Raw genomic sequence first — 19,658 nt, 5'->3', positions numbered from 1 at the left:
TCTCACATACATACAGATTCACACTCTCACACAGGCATATACTCCGCCACACTTGCGTGCACGCACACCATTTAAGCACGTTCGTTCATACACACAGACACACACACTCACACATGCTTAGACATATAGAAATCTAAGTCTGTTGAGTGAATTTGCAGATACATTCGATGTTATTCAAAAAGCTCACAATCTGTAGGCAGTTAGTCAATGTGACCCCCCCCCCCCCTTTGCGATTATCAGACTAGTATTGTGTAGGGGAAAGTAAAAGATAGGTTAGAGGAAGGAGTTGTAAATAGTTGTTGGTCAATTATTCTCTTTTAATAAAATTGTTAATTTTTACTTTAAATAGTGCTTGGTCTCTTGAACTTTCACAGTTATCTGCACAGAATAAATCTTTTCTATGTTGCGGGTTTACATTAAGCAGAAGAGTTTACCACGTGTCGTAACACTGCTAACTTCTGCATTGTTGAGATGACAATGTCAGTTTAGCTAGCACCAATGACATTATACAATTCACGTCTTGAGTAACGTTTGGAGTCTAAGCACATATATTCATAAATGCAAAGAAATGTTTAGCTAGGAAATGTAACTTCATGTACTTGCACTTTTGATGTCCCTGTCATGCTCCTATCACCCATCAAACTGATGTTGACTTTACATATCCTGGGTGTTGTCCCAGCCATGTTTTAGTTTCATTGTGCATCAAGAGCATAGTAAATGATGACAGGGACTGCAGCTCGCAGTGCATTTCTATCAGCACGGTGGCTCACTGGTTTGCACAGCTGTTTCACAGCACCAGGGACCCAGGTTCAATTCCCGCCTCGGGCAACTGTCTGTGTGGAGTTTGCACATTCTCCCCGTGTCTGTTGTGGGTTTCCTCCAGGTGCTCAGGTTTCCTCCCACAATCCAAAGGTGTGCAGGTCAGGTGATTTGGCTACGTAAATTGCCCATACTGTTAGATGCATTAGTCAGGGGTAAATATAGGGAAGGGGAATGGGTCTGGGTGGGTTACTCTTCGGAAGGGCAGTGTGGACATGTTAAGCCTAAGGGCCTGTTTCCATAGTGTAGAGAATCTAATTAATCAGTAAAAAAGCACTAAGCCCCAGCTGGGTGGGAGGTAACCCTCAGGTCCCAATTTACCTCATATTTTGCCTCCAACTGTACGCCTTGCCCCCTGACCATTACACCTGAATAATGCCCTCCTTGCTCTTTGCTGTTTACTCTGTGAAGACCATAGTGGCGGTCCCTATCATTGACGTCTCGCCCTACGGACTACCAGACCTTCTACTGTTCTTTATACCCCCATACAGATTGAGTTTCCCCTGTCATAGTCATACAGAAACAGACCCTTTACTCCATGTCGACCATAATCCCAAACTAAATTAGCCCCACCTGTCTACTCCTGGGCCATATCCCTCCAAACCTTTCCTATTTATGTACTTATACAAATGTCTTTTAAATGTTGTAATTTTACCCACATCCGCCAGTTTCTCAAAGTTCATTCCACATGTGTTTTTAAAAAAAAATTTGCAACTTGTTTCCACTTTCACATAAGCCTCTGCTTCCCTTCTTTTTTCTCACTCTCTGCGCGCTCTATCACTTTGCGCTCATGCGCGCACACGCACACACACACACTTGTGCTCTCTGTATTGCATGCCTTCTCGCTCGCGCTCTCTGTTCTGCTGTCTCGCTCTCATACTCGCTCTCCCTGTCTGTCTGGCTCTCTCTGAACCCCACATCCCCAATCCATCAATATCCCTCTCATCCTCTGTTCCCTTTCCCCTCCCTAAAAAGCTTTACCTCCCTCACTTGTTTTGGCAATGATCTGCCTGCTTGCCCATACAAGCCTCCCTTAAGCACCCGAGTGAACAACAGATGGACATCCAGGATTTTATTCGCCCCTGATATGACTGACATACCCGGGCGCTGTCTTTGCAGCTCCCAGCTGGTGATATGTTTTCCTGACATGATACTGACCTTCCCAGGTTGGCTGTAACCAAACCTGTAAATTGTGCATGAAATGTGCCCCTGACCCACTCTGCTAGGATCCCTGTTAGATTGACGTCTTTCTTGTATTCCCGGACAGATTCTTAATGACAAACAGCCAGTCTGCTTTGATGCAAAAGAGCGCAGCACATTGGCACTTCAGCTAGAGACCGAGATTAATAGGCATGGCAAGCCAAAGCTAGGCATGGATCCTGTGAGCATGCAAGTAGGTACTGGGTATGAAGGCAGCCCTGAGGTGCAACCTGGTCCAATCTGTGAGCTGGGTGTCTGTCCCCATGTGCAAGTGTCCCTGTTGCAGCCTTTCAGAACTAGTTGCCAGTGAGCCCTGCAATGCAAGTCTGTTCTTCCTAATATCCTTCAAGTGGATCGGAGAGGTGGTGTGATAGGTTGGCAAATACTTGCCAACGTCCATTGAAGGGAAGTATATGTGTGGCTGTTGCCAACGGATTGTGCCCTGTGATGCAGTTTGGGGCTGATCTGCATGAAGGCTTGCTGCAGCCAGTGGTGAGCTGAAGTTGCTGTGTACCTGCTGTGATTTCCATATCATGATTTCTTTACGCCTGGCTTGTTTGACACATTTGGTAAGATAGGAATCTGAATATTAATTTGGCAAGTTGCATTATTAATAAGGAGTTTTAAAGCAATAATCGCCTTTGATTGGCAGCTCGCCATTCTCTCGTGATAAACTTGTCTCGCCACCTGGCAAAGGCATAAAAAGATGCTCCTGGACTAAATGTACAATTATGCGACAATCATATCATAGTCTACATTGCTCAGACCCCTATGAGATTCTGCCTACTGTATAGATTTGGAGATTATTATACATTGCATGACATTTTAATAGAATAATAGATTAATTTTCTTAACAAGCAACTCTTAAATAATTAGTACTGTAATTAACATTCTTGAAGCAAGAGATGAGTTGAATGATTTTTAGCTTTTAATCTTTAAGATGGAATGACAGTTTGGTAGAAATTTCCCAAAATTTCAGACTGCATTTTTTTTAAGCAAAAGAAAACAGCTGCTTGTTGAATTTTTACAGTTGTGGAATAATCCTCCAGGTATTAGAACTTTGGCAGCTTAGCATGATCTGACCTTGCTGTTGCAGTGTGTTTTGCAGCACTGCTAGAAGTCGGTGAGGCTTGGATATCACTCGGTGGGACAAGGGAATAAATAGTGGAACCAACCAGAGAACATTGTTTTTGATTTTGTGATTGTTAAATTTCATGAATGGATTATACTGGACATTATGAATTTATTTTAGAATTGCTTGGCATTTTATTTTAGTTAAATGAAAGATTTTGTGGCTTTGAAATACACCCAAACAGACTGATAATTATCAAGTGAGGACCACACCTTGTATGAACATTTTGATTAATGTTTAATTAAAATTTAACCCAGGAATAATTTCTAAATTTGTAGTACATGTAGATTAAAACAATTATGTTAATTTTGAATCAAAAATTTCCAGTTGATTGTTTTCAGATATGACAATTGTATGCAGTAAAATAATGTTGGCAGCATTTGTGAAGGGAATGTATTGAAATCTTTAGTTACTGCCCTTTTATTAGAATTGAAACTGTTCAAATCTGTTGTCTTGTTATATGATATATCTTGTTATTCCAGCACTTATACTTCCAGAATTTTATAATTTTTGCTTCTATATTTTGTTACATGTGTAATGTCATAATGCACAATACATGCCCCCATAACCATACCTGGATGAAAATAGAATTGAAATGGAAATAAAACAGAAAATGTATTCTTTGTTAATTTTGAATGTATTTTGATTTCACTGAATAACAATTGGATTTTAGTTTGAAAAGCTCAGATATTGGGACAACCTATTGTGTAGTAAATAAATATTGCCAGATGGGGAACATATCACATGATTAACTTGGTTAGGCTGCAAGGGCAAAATGGTAATTTTAGTTTCAATTGCTTGCCTACAGATACACTGAAAATCTTCTATTCACTCCAGAACTCTCTTTAAGCAGGAGACCTTGGTCTTCAGTTACCTTCTCAGTAGTTAGCCATTCAATTTTACATGTGCAGATTCCAGTCAGTAGTTAACATTTGAAAAATTTCATGTCACTTATCACTTTGATAACATGAATACTAGATAATCTATTATATATAGTATTGGCAATTATTCCTGCTTTAGAATAGCATAGTGTGTTTTTTTCTGTTCAGCTATCTTTGAATTAATTCCTGTCGCACCTAAAATGTTCTGTTGGAATGATGATTAATATTTGAACAAATAAGGTTCGATGGCTTTAAAAGGTTGTTAATGTTTGGGGATTAAACAACGCTGTAACTAGAGCAGTTTACGTTATGTGCAGGAATCTGACACAGGGGAGATTCCTGGAAGAAAAAGTAACATTAACACATCGTTGATGCAGTCCTTCATTGACTTTGTTCTAGCTGAGTATTTTTAGCTGCCTTGCCAGTTGGATCCAATTATTACTTTATACCAATTAATTCTTCTCTACCCCTAATTAACACTAATTTTACAAAAGCACGTTAGTTAGGATGTTAAAAACAAAATAAAAGAAAAGGTTCTTTGGCCCCCAATGGATTTGTTCTTTTAAGAGCCAAAATATATTCTGCTCTATTGTGAACTCTAACCTCCAATTTTGTATTCTGCAAACCTGAAATTGAATTAACTAAATTTCAGAAAAATTAATTCAATTTTTACCTTCAATATTAAATCCCTGATCACCTGTCCTCCAAAACCCTCCCTTCCCCAACTCATGTTGCTTTAACAGTTCTGCATCATCGAATATTACCTCAGTCTGTACTTGATCTCTACTGTATGCAGGCCCTTAAGCGATAAGATATTTGTCTATCTCCCTTTATGAAAGGCCTGATGAATACAGCATCAACAGATTTTGTTAGGAGTCAGTTAATATGACTGATACTTAAGGTAGTAGGTTAATTGAGATTTACTACTTTGATCCTGTGCTCCCAAGTCATACATATGCAGTGTAGGGACAGTCTGTGCAAAGTTACATTGTCTGCAATGTTTTGGAGATTACCCTCACTGGAAATATTGAGCCATTAGGCTTACAGATTCTAAATTTATTTTTCTCAACTGCTTTGGCTAACATTTCATCATGTAATCCTATGCAGTTAAAAGAAAATAATGTTAATTGGTTATTAGATTAGATTACTTAGTGTGGAAACAGGCCCTTTGGCCCATAACTACAAATTACGACTATGATTAACAGAATTCTTCCCATTCGACCCTGACCGGATCAATTATTATTTCTTTAGAATAGAGATAAGAATTGTAGATGTGAACTGCTCAATGTGTGCATGTTGAAGGGCCTGTTCTATGCTGTATCACTCTGCCTCTTTGACTACATTTGAATAAGTCTCAGTGCTGGAATCTTCACTGCATTTGACTCCTGTCATAAGTGCTTATGTGGTTTGCTTGAAAGGAATTTATAAAGATGCAACAATATATTTGCATTCCTGAAAAACACAGGCTGTTTACTCTTGAAGAGATCTCATAGTATGATGTGTAGAATTCTATATATTATAACATTTTAAATGTAAAAACAATTCTGATGGTTAAATTAGATTCCCTACAGTGTGGAAACAGGCGCTTTGGCCCAACAAGTTCACACTGACCCTCTGAAGAGTAACCCACCCAGGCCCATTTCCCTCGGCTAATGCACCCAACTCCATGGCCAATTCACCTGACCTGCATATCTTTGGACTGTGGGAGGAAACCCACGCAGACACAAGGAGAATGTGCAATCTCAACACAGTCGCCCAAGACTGGAATCGAACCTGGGTCCCTGACTGTCAGGCAGCAGTGCTAACCAGTGAGCGACCGTGCCACATTCAATAACAATGTTGAATAATATTGTGGAACCCAACAAGCTTTGTTTCACAGTTTCTATTTATTAGATCTATTGTAGTTATAAAATTAATTGCAATTCCAATTTTGGAGGTGAGCTCTTGAGTGTGGGACTCCTGTTTAAAGATATTAATAATTTTTTATGTATCTAACATTGTTACGTGGTGTATTTTATATCTCTGGTTACCTTGTAAATGATCTAATTTGTATCTGACTGCTGGGCAACCTATTTGTATATTATTCTTGACATCTCAAAATTAAGCTTTTGAGAGGCTGTAAATTTTTATGTACATGTAGTTGCCTTCAGCAAAATCTTAGGCCACCTCATTGCATGATTGAGGTTTAAGTGAAGTTTAATGTTCTCTATTTCACAGCTATGGTGGAAATCTTATTATACACATTTATATCGAACATTAGCTAGTAATATCCTCCTCCATTTTGCCAAACAAGAATCTTTCTTACATTTTATGGTTCAAGAACAAATATATCACTGGAAGCAGTCGGTCAATTCAAACTTCTAACCAATGGCTTTCCTTTGCAGTAGTGATTCTAGCAGCAGTTCCAGTGATGAATCTCCAGCAAGATCAGTTCAGTCTGCTGCAGTCCCTGCACCGCCAGTTCAACTCCCAACACCTGTGGAAAAGGATGAACCACGTAAGAGCTATGGAATCAAAGTCCAAAATTTGCCTGTACGCTCTACTGGTGAGTAAATACTGTGTCTAAAAGCAATTTGAACTTTCAGGAGTTGAAATGTTTTTTCCAGTTCTATTCGACATAACTCAATTTCTAAAGTTCTGAAGAAAAGTCAAATGAGACTCCAAATATTACCTTAATGTCTCCAAAGATGCTGCCAGACCTGAGTTTTTCTAGTACTATTTTTATTTCAGAACTCCAGCACCTACAGTTTTTTGCTTAAATTTAACTCAGTTTCTGGAACAAACCTGACATGGTTTTTAAAAAGTTATAAGAACCACCTGGCAACCAATTTTGAATTTTTTTAAAGGCCAGAATATTTTAATTTATGGAATACTGTAATGTTATTTTTTGGAAATGATTATACATAGTTTACAATAGATGAGTTCCTTCATGTGACGCTTAACAGTATTTTAACTTCACTGCACAAATCGTTTTCAGTTTTTAAATCAGGCACTTCAATCCAGTTTAAAATTATCAGTTGGTAGCTTCTTGGCTATTTGTACTCACTGTGACTTCTTCAATTTTTCATGTGAGCATTGCAAAGTCTTTCTGCTTTAGCTAGAATTTTCTGAGGAAAAATATAAATTAGACTTAAATTGTAGAGGAAAAGAAGAAATCGTGCAGTTTATCTGTGGAAATTACAAAATCAAAATCTGCTGATAGATTGGAAAATAAGTGAAAAGGATCCAAGGAGGCTACAAAGGGGAATGAATATGTTATGTGAGTGGACAAAGATCTAGCAAGTGGAATATTGTGTGGAAAAACGTGATATTCTGTTTTGTAGGAAAAATAAAAGCAGCATTATAAATTAAATGTTGAGAGATGGTAGAGCTCTGAGATGCTTGGGTATGTGATTGTATTAGTGCATGAATCATGGAAAACTGGTATGCTGGTACAGCAAGTAATTAGGCAAGTTAGAGTGCTATCCCTTATTGCAAAGGGACTTTGGACACAAAGTAGAAAGATTATGTTTCAATTATGAGGAGCTCTGGTGGGATCACATCTGGAATATTGGTACAACATTGGTCACCTTATTTAAGAAAAGAAGTGAAAGTTTGCTACACTAATATCTGGACTAATCAGATCCCCTCAAAATGAAGGGTGAGACCAGCTCGACTTGTATCTGCTGGAGTTCAGAAATGTAAAATTTCATTTGATTGACACCTAAGGGAAATCAGTTGGGTGTGGAAAGAATGTTTCCATTTATGAAATAATCTAGAACTAGGGATCATTGTTTAAAACTAAGAGGTTACCCGTTTAAAACAGATGTGGCTAAATTATTTCCGTCAAGGATGGGAGTCTTTGGACCACTCTTCCTGAAAAGCAGTGGAAGCAGAGTCTTTAAATATTTGTAAGGCAGAAGTGGACAGGTTCTTGGGAAGGTTGAAAGCTGACCAGCAGTAGACATGATTGAGGATTTGAAGGCACAGTCCATTCAGACATAGTTATACAGCACAGAAACAGACCCTTCAGTCCAACCAGTCCATGCCAAACTAAACTAGTCCCACCTGCTTAATCCTGGACCATATCCCTGCAGATCTTTCCTATTCATGTACTTATCCAAATGTTTTTTAAACTTTGATATTGTACCCACATTCACAGCTTCCTCAGGAATTTAATTCCACACATAAATCATCCTCTTTTTTTTTTTAAAGAAAGTGCCCCCATATCTTTTTTTAATCTCCCTCCTCTCAAAAATGTGCCCCCTAGTCTTGAAATCCTCCATCCTAGAGAAAAGAGAATTACCATTAACTATCTATACTCATTATTTTATAAAGTTCTATACGGTCATCTCTCAACCTCCTACACTCCAGTGAAAAAGGTCCCAGCCTTTCTTCATAACTCAAACCTTCCATTCCTGGCAACATCCTAGTAAATCTCTTCTGAACCGTCTCCAGCTTATTAATATCCTTCCTCGAACTGGGTGACCACAACAGGACACAGTATTCCAGAGGAGGTCTCACCAATGTCCTATACAATCTCAACATGACTTCCCAATTCCTATAATCAAAGGACGGAGCAATGAAGGCAAGTGTGTCAAACATCTTTTTAACCACCCTGCCTCTACGTGACAAAAACTTCAAAGAATTATATACCTGCACCCCTAGGTCCCTCTGTTCTACAACACTATCCAAGGCCCTACCATTAATTGTATAAGCCTTAGTCTTACTTGTTGTACCAAAGTGCAATACCTCGCATTTGTCTAGATTTGAACTCCCATCTGACATTTTTCAGCCTATTGACCCATTTGTAATCTTCAAAAACCTTCTTCACTGTCCACTGTGCCATTCATTTTGGTGTCGTCCACAACTTACTAACGATGCCTTGTAAATTCAATTCAAAATCATTTATATAAATGAGTCAAAAGAGGATTCTGAAATGATCCCTGTAGAACATCGCTGGTCACTGGCCTCCAGTCCGTGAAGCAGCCCTCCATCCCATTGTTTCCTGTTGTTAAGCCAATTATGTATCCAATTGGCAGGCTCACCTTGAATTTCATGTAACCTAATTTTACTAATTAGTCGGCTATGTGGAACCTTATTGAAGGCTTTACTAAAGTCAAAGTAAACAATGTCAACTGTTCTGCTCTCAATCTTTTTGGTAACTTCCTCAAAAAACTCGATTAAGTTTGTGAGACACTATTTTCTTTGGGTAAAATCATGCTGACTATCCTTGATCAATTTTTGCCTCTCTAAATGTCCTATTTGTTTTATAGTCGCCTTCAACAATTTACCCACAACCACAGTCAGGCTCTCAGGTCTGTTATTCTCCAGTTTCTTCTTGCAACCTTTCTTTAAGCAAGGTACAACATTAGCTACCCTCCAGTCATTAGGCACCTCATCCATAGTTATAGATGATCCAAATATTTCTGTACGGGCTCTCGCAATTTCCTCACTTACTTCCCACAATGTTCTGGAATACATTAGATTTGTCCTGGAGATTTTGTCACCTTTTTATATTCTCCAAGACCTCCCTGATATTATGAAATGGCAGAGCAGGCTTGATGGACCAAATGGTCCAATCCTGCATTCTGTTCATGAAAGCATATTTGAACTGTTTAGTGTGCCCTGAAGTTAAGCAGATGGAAATAAAGACTTGATTTTAAAAAGCATTTGCCAATTCATATCAAATATTTCCAATTTTTATAGCATATTGAAAATCAAAAATAACACTGCAACAGAATATTAGAATATGTCATTACAAAAACATTCGGCAAAAGCACGCTGGTGGCAAAACAGTTTTAGGCAAAGAGTAAAACAATTATGTAGGTCACAGTTCTAGATTTAATTCCCTGTATCTGTAATTAGCTGGTGTTTGTTAGCATGGCCAAAGTCAATCTACAGTCCACCATGTTATAGAAAATTGGGCCACATTTCCTGATTGTGATTCTTGTCTAATAGCCCTGCTGAAAATGCATGTATAACAGTTGGATGAGGGTGGAATCTGTTGATGACCCCACATTATTGAATAGCCTGGCAGCACTTGTACAGATTACATTTGAAAAATGGCCAGTTTTGCAAGTCCTGAAAGCCATTTCAAAAGTTATACCCCAGTAAGGACGAAATATTTTTGGATGTGAGGGAAACATTTAACAGGAAAATGAGAAAGAACAAATGGTACATATACTTGTGAGTTTTGAGAAGATTTGTAGCTCAGGTTGAGGTTCTGGATGTAAGTTTGCTCGCTGAGCTGGAAGGTTTATTTTCAGATGTTTCGTCACCATACTAGGCAACATCTCCAGAAACCATAGCCACTGTCTCCTACATCAAAGACATCTTGGAAATGATTGCCAGACTACTCAGACCCCTTGGCATCATGGTAGCCCATAAACCCACCAACACACTAAAACGGCAGCTAATGAACATGAAAGACCCTATACAGACAACAAGCAAAACTAATGTCATTTACAAAATACCTTGCAAGAACCGTAACAAACACTACATTGGACAAACAGGCAGAAAACTAGCCACCAGGGTACATGAACATTAACTAGTCACAAAATGACATGACCCACTCTCACTAGTTTCCTTACATGTGGATGAGGAAGGACACCACTTCGACTGGAACAACACATCCATCCTAGGACCAGCCAAACAGACACGCACGAGAACTCCTAGAAGCATGGCATTCCAACCGGAAATCTATCAACAAACAGATTGACTTGGATCCCATTTACTACCCCCTGAGAAAAAGAACAGGAAATCATATCACCACAGGAAATGGTGTCACACGCCCTAGGAAACTCAAACATATAACTAGAAAGTGGGCTACACCACCAGTGCTTCATTTGGAGGCTCACTGAAGATGTTGCCTGGTATGGTGACGAAACAACTGAAAACAAACATTCCAGCTCAACGAGCAAACCTACATCCAGTACGTATACTTTTAACCCTGCATGCTTGTATTCTAGCATTTCAAGCAATTTTAATTATGTAATAATCAGACTTAATTTTTGTGATTATTAAAAGCCTAAGTAATCTATCTCTTATGATTTAGTTGAATGTTGTTGGAAATTAAAATAGTCCAAAGTTCACAGCTTTCATGCTTAATCTGAAAATATTCTGAATAAATTGAAACTGGATAATTGGGCCAAAGGCAGTGTACAGAATTTAAAGTGAAGGCTCGCAAAGTTGATGCCTGCTTCATTTCAACAGAAGTATGCAATGGAAATTGTAAATTTTGTATAATAGAAGAGTGGCATACCTTATAATCTCTCAACTGGCCATAATTAAATAATACTCATATAGAAATTGCAATTTTACATTTGAGATTTTCTGTTTTTGGAGATCTGAATCTTCACTGCATTTCTAACTTATTAAACTGCTGACCAATTGCTTACTGAAGTGTATAGAAAAGATCTGACTTGAAATAGAGGAAGCTCCAGCAATTAAAATTATTTGTCACAAGTCACTTTGGATAGCTTGGTTCAGTTTCTCCCTCCAATTAGTTTAACAGAGGTTGTCATTGTCTCTCTACTTCCTGAATCAATGACTAATACTAGCCTGTCTCAAGATTTTGGTAGCTCTCCGATGGCACTCACTAAAAATGAAGAGTACCTTCTAGCCCAGATCAGAAGCATGTTTTTAAAATTGGAAATAGCTAACTAACTTGAAGGGCAGATACCTTGTATTGCATATTTTCACTGAAAGGTTTCATTTTTGCATTTAGATACAAGCCTTAAAGATGGTCTTTTCCATGAATTTAAAAAGTATGGGAAAGTAACATCTGTGCAAATCCATGGTGCATCTGAAGAACGCTATGGTCTCGTATTCTTTCGACAACAGGAAGACCAAGAGAAGGCCATGAATGCATCAAAGGGGAAGTTATTTTTTGGTATGCAGATTGAAGTTACTGCGTGGACAGGCCCAGGTAGGTGTTTACTGAGCAGCAGCAAAGTTTTGAGAGGAAGGATGTGAAAGTATAGACCACATCATGGCAAAGGCATAGTGACAATAAGGAATATCTGAGTTTTGAATTATTTTTATTTTTTGGATTTGCAAATCAGTTGTGTATTCTTTTTTTATCTTGCTGAAACACCAAGATGCATAGACAATTGTTGTTACTCCTGATGTTCCAGTGCTTAGCCCACTGAAATATTTTGTGGAAATCAGTTCTTGGAAATATACTGCAGGATAGTGGGGTGTGGATGTGCATGCAAGGTTCCCTTCTATTGGGTGCCTGGTTTCAATCCTGACTTAGAAAGTTACTGATCTGATTCAATGGGAAGAAATGTAGGATCAATAGTTCCATTAAACTATACCTATAGTACATAATCCTGATGGTATTTTCATTTCCCTTATGGATTTTGCATCAAGTATGCTCTAATAGCATTTCCCATACTTGACAGAGGAAGGAATATTTTCCCTGGCATATTTTAAGGTTGAGAAGGATGTAAATTGTGTTCTGGATATGCAGAAAATAAGAAAAGATCTGCATGGGCAACAGATAAAGAGGCAGGGATCTAAATGGTCCATGAATTATATTACAAGTATCAGTGACTTGGTTGACTTTCTGTGAATGTTAGCTTGATCTTGACATCCTGCAAGATAATGTAAAATTAGAATCAGTGATTGATAAATATGTGGCGCAGCGTATTGTCTAGTTAATTACAGCTGTTACAGAAATGAATGAGGATTGGAGAAAGGATACTGATGGCATCCCCATGATGAAATAGCTTTTGTAACGTATATTGTCAAATTTGTTCTGGTGACATAATGTTTTCAATTTTTTATTCATTTGGGACCCCTTGCAGAAACTGAAAGTGAAAATGAATTTCGACCATTGGATGACCGAATAGATGAGTTTCATCCCAAGGCCACAAGAACATTATTTATTGGAAATCTGGAGAAAACCACAACCTATGGAGATCTCCGAAACATCTTTGAACGATTCGGGGAAATTGTGGTATGTATGTTACTTGGGTTGATCACTATGGTGTTGATTGGAATTCATTCCTTCTAAGAACTCCATCACTGGGAGGTGTAAATTATTTAAAGTTTTTTTTAAGGCATTCATTATCTACCTTTTGCTTATCCTCCATTTTGATTATCTTTCAGAACTTTTGCAGCACATGGCCATGTGTAGAACATTACTGCATTTCAAGCTATTTTTATGAGTTGTGTTGAATCCTTTTTTTCTCCCCACAGTGAATAACCTACATCTGTTGTTTATTTTGTGTGTGTGATTTCATTCATCCCTGCGGGTGGACAACATCGGTCACACTTATTGAGATGATGTGCCTGATGTTGGAAATATGAAACTGAGTCAACTCTCTGACAGGCTCCTAATACTTGAAGTGGGCAGGTCCACAGTCTTTCAGTGCATCGTTCAGGATTTATAAATTTTTAATAGCACCTATTATGTCTTTAAAAAAGGACAGTGTGACTGTGAAGGGATTTAAACATGAGTTTCAGAACGTTGAAGTTAAGATGCTTTGAATCTGGTAACCATTGTAGGTGAGTAAGGAACAGCTTAATGGATTAGCAGGACTTGGTGAGGGTTCTTATATGGGCAGCAGAGATTGAAGAGCTTGTGTTAATTTTATTGTTTCACACCAGATGGACCCCATCAAACTCTAATGGCCCGTGACCTGACACCTCGCTGGGTCGAAAGGCCTTTTTCTGTGCTGTGAGGCTCTGAGACCATTTGTGTAATTGAAACTTAGGGCTTCATTTTGCAAAGTGACTTGTACAAGAATGTAAAAGTATTCAATTTTCCAAATTGTCATAAATGAAGAATGGCTCAAAGATTCTGAGGAGTTTGAAATTGATCTTTAATCAGTAATGAATTTTAACATTACTAAAGCACCACCACCCACAAGGAGAAATGAGGCTGATTTTTGCACCAACTTATCAACAGCTAACTGACAAAAGGCACTGAATATATTATTCAGGCAGGTATCTTACAATTCAGATGTAGTACTGTATTTCCTCAATAGCTATCTCCTTCCTTTTCTTTCTACTCCCTCAAACCCTATTTCAAATGACAATGGATTAACATGGTACACTTTTTTACTTTTAGAAAAAGTATTTAAACTACAACTAATGTTACTTTCACTCCCCCATTTGTTACAACAAGGAAAGCAAAAATCAAATTTTTTTTATTTAACATGACAGGATATTGACATCAAGAAGGTAAATGGGGTTCCTCAGTACGCCTTCCTACAGTACTGTGACATTGCAAGTGTCTGCAAAGCCATCAAGAAAATGGACGGAGAGTACTTAGGAAATAATCGGCTCAAGGTCAGGAAGGAGAAATACAGTCATTTGCTTATCAGGAATATTCACTTATCAGGAATTCACAGTGAAATATTAGTAAGAATTTTCTGTTGAACAATTTCTTGTATACTGTTTTTTGTTGTAACTTTACTTTTGTAATATTCCCCTTTGTTTTCTTGAGTTACTTCTCTATTTCCTCCCTCCAAGTTTAATATTGTTCTCCTTGGCATGTTAGGTAGAATGTCCAACCTGCACAGATGTTTCTGTGAATGCAATCAGTGTTACTTTTGGTCGTCCAACCTGGCCTGTGATTGAGCAGTATGTTAAGGTAAACATCACTGTTCCTATCTCAGATGGGGTTGAGACAAGCAAGGTTGAACTGAGTTCTGGGGAATGCCCAAGTCCAACTGCTACCTGAAACTGGTCTCTCCTGAATGACCATCCATTGATTTAGGTTGGTAGGATTGGTCAGCTTTGTTTTCCTCTTTGCTGCAAATTATTTTTCACGCATGTATCACACTTCAGCTGATGTGCTGTACTTGGCAAATTAATTTCTCCCTGGCAACTGTGATTAAAAAAATCTATATAACTTGTAATGTACCAGAATCATCTCAATAAATTCATGATTGAATTTCTCACTTCCGTTCAGAAAATTACTTTTTCCTTAATTAGTAGTTTGGCTGAGATTGGCAACTCACTGTGTGGAAAATCCTGGAAGAAGAATCTATGACCTGCATCCACTGCCCTTGCTTACATTTTGTAATTGCAATTAAAAGCAAAGGCTCACCAAATTGATGCACATTTTGCAGTACGTTTAACTGACGAATTTCCATGGCTTGTAAAAACAAAATCTAGCCAATGAGATGTCTTGTATAGAAAGTGAGTACAAATTGGGCCATCATTCTTCTAATACAGAATCTAATCAGAGCAATTTCTCAGTAAAAATATCAGTTGAAATTCAGTTAGCCTAAGTGAACGTGATGGCATCGACAAAAAAATTTATTGATATTATTTCAATTACTATTCAGTTAATAAACTTATTATGTAATCCCTGAAGTAGGATTGAGAATAAGTCCAAAAACAAGTTGAGGGATTCCCAGAGTAATGTTTATCTGTGAAATGTCTGCTTTCTTATGCTATTCAAACCATATTGGTCTTCTGTACAAATGTAAGAATGTTTTTCAGTTAGACTGTTGCACTAATGTGGGAAAGTAGTATTAGGTTGTACAGGTAGTACAACCCTTTATCCAAAAAGCACCAAAGTTGGAAGGTTTTTTCTCATTAACAAGGTTGTTTGGTGTGCGAACAGTTAACCCAAGTTGACATCCACTTGATGTGTGTCACTCAAATGTGACCTGGGGGGGGGGGTGGCCGGCCCAGCAGTGGTAGACCTCTGTTTTGTTTCAGGGCCTGTTTCACTCAGTGAGTCTGCTCCTCTGGTAAGATTTTTAAAAATTTCACAATCAAACTGTCACTTATTCTGAAATTCGAAAAATTCTGAATTCCGAAAACTAGCTGCTCCCGAGCATTTCTGATAAAGGATTGTGCACCTGTAGTATAATTTTTTTTGGTGGTACAGACTTAATGGGCTGAAGGGCTTCTTCTGTACTGTATGATTTTATGTTAGTACTTCACATTATGGCCTGAAATTATCAAAAATGGGGTTCGTGTCATTGCTTTGAGTAATAATTTCAGCTCTGATGGAAAGGAGAACCATTACCCTAAATGGAATGACAGAAATTTGAATTGTTTCTGAAATCAATGTGTGCATTTAAAGACCAGTTCCAGAAGAATGTTGAAAGGCTGAGACTTTGTTTCAGCTGTTAAATATTGAATGATCTAAAGATACCTGAAAGGAAGTGAGATGAATAAGATGTTCGCAGCACAATATGCATTATTTATAAAGTTGCATCATATTTCTGTACCAGTTATCTCCTGTGAAGATCTCTTGTGCTGCATTGTGTTTTACAGTGAAGGCCAGTAGTGTTTGTAAATTTGGGGGGTCAGTGAAGTAGTTTTGTTAAACATATATGAAAATCTCTAATATAGCTTTAGTTCTCGTGTATTCAGGTCAGTGAGTTTTGTTACAGTTAAATACACCTGCTCTCTCCCTCTCTCTTTTTCCAGTTGGGATTTGGAAAGAGCATGCCAACTAACTGTGTCTGGCTGGATGGTCTGTCTTCAAACATTACTGAACAATACTTATCCAGACATTTCTGTCGTTATGGACCTGTGCTCAAAGTAAGTGTCTTGTTGCACCATTCACTTACATTTTCACAACTTATTAACAGCTGGCAGCAAAAATGTCATAATTTTTCCAATTTAATTCTGAAAAATTGAGTAACTAAGAGGGTTATGGACAAAATTATGATTTCAGGTTTCTTCTCCAAAATACTCCATATTTCATGTTCTGATAGGAGCAAATTACATACAGTACATGGCTATGAACATGCTGATATAGTTAGCTTTCCACTTCATATACTAAGAACCTACAGTGGAAAAATAGCATTTCAATCATATCACTTGAATATGACTTTTTGTTTGAGTTTACAATTCCTGTTTTAATCAGTTTAGTTCCAAAATGGGACTACATTTGCTTCCTTAAGCAGTTTAAATATTAGAATGCTGGAAGCTAACTTATTTGTCTGCCTCTCTTGATGTCACCCTTCCAACAATCTATTTCATGTTTATTTTTTCTCTTTACAATTCAACAAAGAATAGTCCACACATTCAGAATCTGAAATGAAAACAGAAGGCATTGGAAATGCAGCAGTTCAGTGGCTTGGTGCAGATCCTACCACAGAACTTACTTTTAATGAAGGTTCCCTCCTGAAGCTTTGAGTTGTCCCCTGTCTTTCAGATGTTGGTTGACCCACTACCTATTTCCAACCATTCTGCTGTTTTTGTCAAAATGCTCTGTGTGAAACAGTCTGAAACTGTTCCTTGTTATCTGTCCATTTCGCAATTTGAAGTGGATATGTGGAATTGACCTTTATTGGCAATAAAGTGCCACTGTTTAGACTGTAATCCATGTTGGGTGATGTCAGAGAATAATGGTTTTGGCTAACAGCATTGTAAGGTTTAAAACTGACGGAACAACAATAATTCCTTAATTGTTCTAGGTAGTTTCTGAAAAGGATATTGCAATGAATAACTAGTATCTAAGTCTTATTCAAAAATTCTATTTTTCACTTCAGCTGCTCCAAGGTTTTAAAGATAACTGAAACCAGAGCCAAAGTACACTGCCTCCACAATATAGCATTCTCTATATCTATAATCCTTCTATCAATCTGCTGTTTACTGTATCACTCTGATACATTTTCTCTCTAATAACAGATTTTGTTGCAGGTCACTCACTGATGGACAATCTTTATAAAACCTGCTTTTTATAGTATATCCTTCATTGTCATCTCTGTTGATAAGATCTCTGATAATACACTCTGTATTTATGTCTGTCTTACTAGCAGGCAATTTATATCAACCATCATCTCTATTACTCGTCCCTTCTTATTATACACATTTGTATGGATCCCCAGGACAATAGTCTAGAGAGGTTCTGCTGTATATCTATCAGTTACTTGCCATTCCTATTTGGGGAACTAGCTGACTTCTTTCTTTACCTCCTGGGACAGATTGTGTTGGATCGTCAGAAAGGAATGGCTCTGGTGTTGTACGATGAAATTGAATGCGCACAAACTGCGGTGCAGGAGACCAAGGGCAGGAAGATTGGAGGAAATAGAATAAAGGTTAGTATAAGAGAGTTCATGGGGATACAAACAATGCACTTCTTGTTCTCTTCACTCTTACATCCTTCTTTTCTCTTTTGTTTTTCTCTCTCTCTCTCTCTCTCTCTCTCTCTCTCTCTCTCTCTCCCCCTCCCTCTGTGCGCAGGTACATACACAATAGTGTTCTCCATCTTCTCAGATGCACACCCTTTTCCAACCCCTCCCCAGTTCCATGGCATTGCACAAGACAAAAGACAAGATGCATTTTATGTAAAAAACCAGAGCATGAAATAGTAGCAAGTATTGAGGGGGAATGGAAGGTTAAACTCAGCAAGTTAAAACTAGCATTCTGCAATTTTACAAGCAGAGTTATTGGCATCCTGCAGTTCAAAGTGGCGTGGTTGGCATGAAAACTGGAAAATCGGTTTAATGCCTTATAAGGATCAGAAGCATGTTTTTAAAGAAAAAAAACATTTGCTGCCAGTTCAACTTTGCAATTATATATTTAATTGTATATGTTTACCATCTTTAATAAGTATTGTCTTCACTTTTAATATCTAACAATGAGACTCCTCCTTTTTAGGTGGATTTTGCAAATCGTGAGAGTCAGCTGGCATTTTATCGTTCTATGGAAGTCTCTGGGCAGGACATCAGAGATTTATATGAAATCTTCGCTGAGAGAAGGCAAGTGAAATGTTTCTAAAAAGTTTCTTAAATGATAATATAGTCATATCAAAGTGTTGGTTTTTATTATAGATATGTTAAATGATGGAATGCATTTAAATATTTTATTTAATTAACGTTTAGAAAATTTGTTAAACTGTGAAGTCCAAGAATGTCAAATTAATTTTGGCAAAGGTTGAGGAATCATGACATGTAAAGTAAAATGAAAACAGTCCAAGGAAAAGAAATGTTTTCTACAGATTAAACATTTTTTTTGTGTCTAATGACATTGTTTGAAACTAAAACCTTCCTGTAACCTTTTTTCACTGGGCTTCTAACTGCTGTCATTCATATACCAGTTTAAACTTTTTATAAACGTGCTTAGAACATAGAACATAGAACAATACAGCACAGAACAGGCCCTTCGGCCCACAATGTTGTGCCGAACATTTGTCCTAGCTTAAGCACCCATCCATGTACCTATCCAATTGCCGCTTAAAGGTCACCAAAGATTCTGACTCTACCACTCCCACAGGCAGCGCATTCCATGCCCCCACCACTCTCTGGGTAAAGAACCCACCCCTGATCTCATTTTTCCTCTGCGTATTTCCTTCTTAGTAATCCTCTGTTGCTCTTTAAAAGCTTTCCAGTCCTCAGTTTTTCCACTTATCTTAGCTATGTTATACTTTTTCTCTTTTAACTTTATATGTTTCTTTACTTCCCTCATCAGCCACAGCCGCCCATGCCTCCTCCTGGGATCTTTCTTCCTTTTAGGAATGAACTGATCCTGCAACTTCTGCATTATACACAGAAATATCCGCCATTGTTCCTCCACGGTCATCCCTGCTAAGGTATTGCACAATTGAACTTTGGCCAGCTCCTCCCTCATAGCTCCATAGTTCCCTTTATTCAACAGAAGTACTGTCACTTCCGACTGTACCCTCTCCCTCTCAAATTGCAGATTGAAGCTTATTGCATTAT

At 37.9% G+C, this 19,658-nt stretch overlaps 1 protein-coding gene across 9 annotated transcripts in view; it reads left to right on the top strand.

Moving 5' to 3' along the window:
* spen (spen family transcriptional repressor) overlaps window positions 1-19,658 on the top strand; it is a 104,562-nt gene that overhangs the window by 62,072 nt on the left and 22,832 nt on the right. For 3 of the 9 annotated variants that reach the window (XM_043675715.1, XM_043675717.1, XM_043675722.1), the window contains 7 exons: window positions 6,417-6,577; window positions 11,741-11,941; window positions 12,813-12,976; window positions 14,188-14,385; window positions 16,417-16,530; window positions 17,922-18,035; window positions 18,598-18,698. In XM_043675715.1, coding sequence (XP_043531650.1) covers window positions 6,417-6,577; window positions 11,741-11,941; window positions 12,813-12,976; window positions 14,188-14,385; window positions 16,417-16,530; window positions 17,922-18,035; window positions 18,598-18,698 — 1,053 coding nt within the window. The remainder of the gene's footprint in view (window positions 1-6,416; window positions 6,578-11,740; window positions 11,942-12,812; window positions 12,977-14,187; window positions 14,386-16,416; window positions 16,531-17,921; window positions 18,036-18,597; window positions 18,699-19,658) is intronic. The other 6 variants (XM_043675720.1, XM_043675723.1, XM_043675716.1 and 3 more) reach the window with 5 other exon arrangements.

This window comes from Chiloscyllium plagiosum, chromosome 34 (assembly GCF_004010195.1).
Source record: "Chiloscyllium plagiosum isolate BGI_BamShark_2017 chromosome 34, ASM401019v2, whole genome shotgun sequence".
NCBI classification, from domain to species: Eukaryota; Metazoa; Chordata; class Chondrichthyes; order Orectolobiformes; family Hemiscylliidae; genus Chiloscyllium; species Chiloscyllium plagiosum.
Note: the sequence above shows the minus strand (reverse complement) of the source record. Positions and strands in the feature narration are given on the sequence as shown.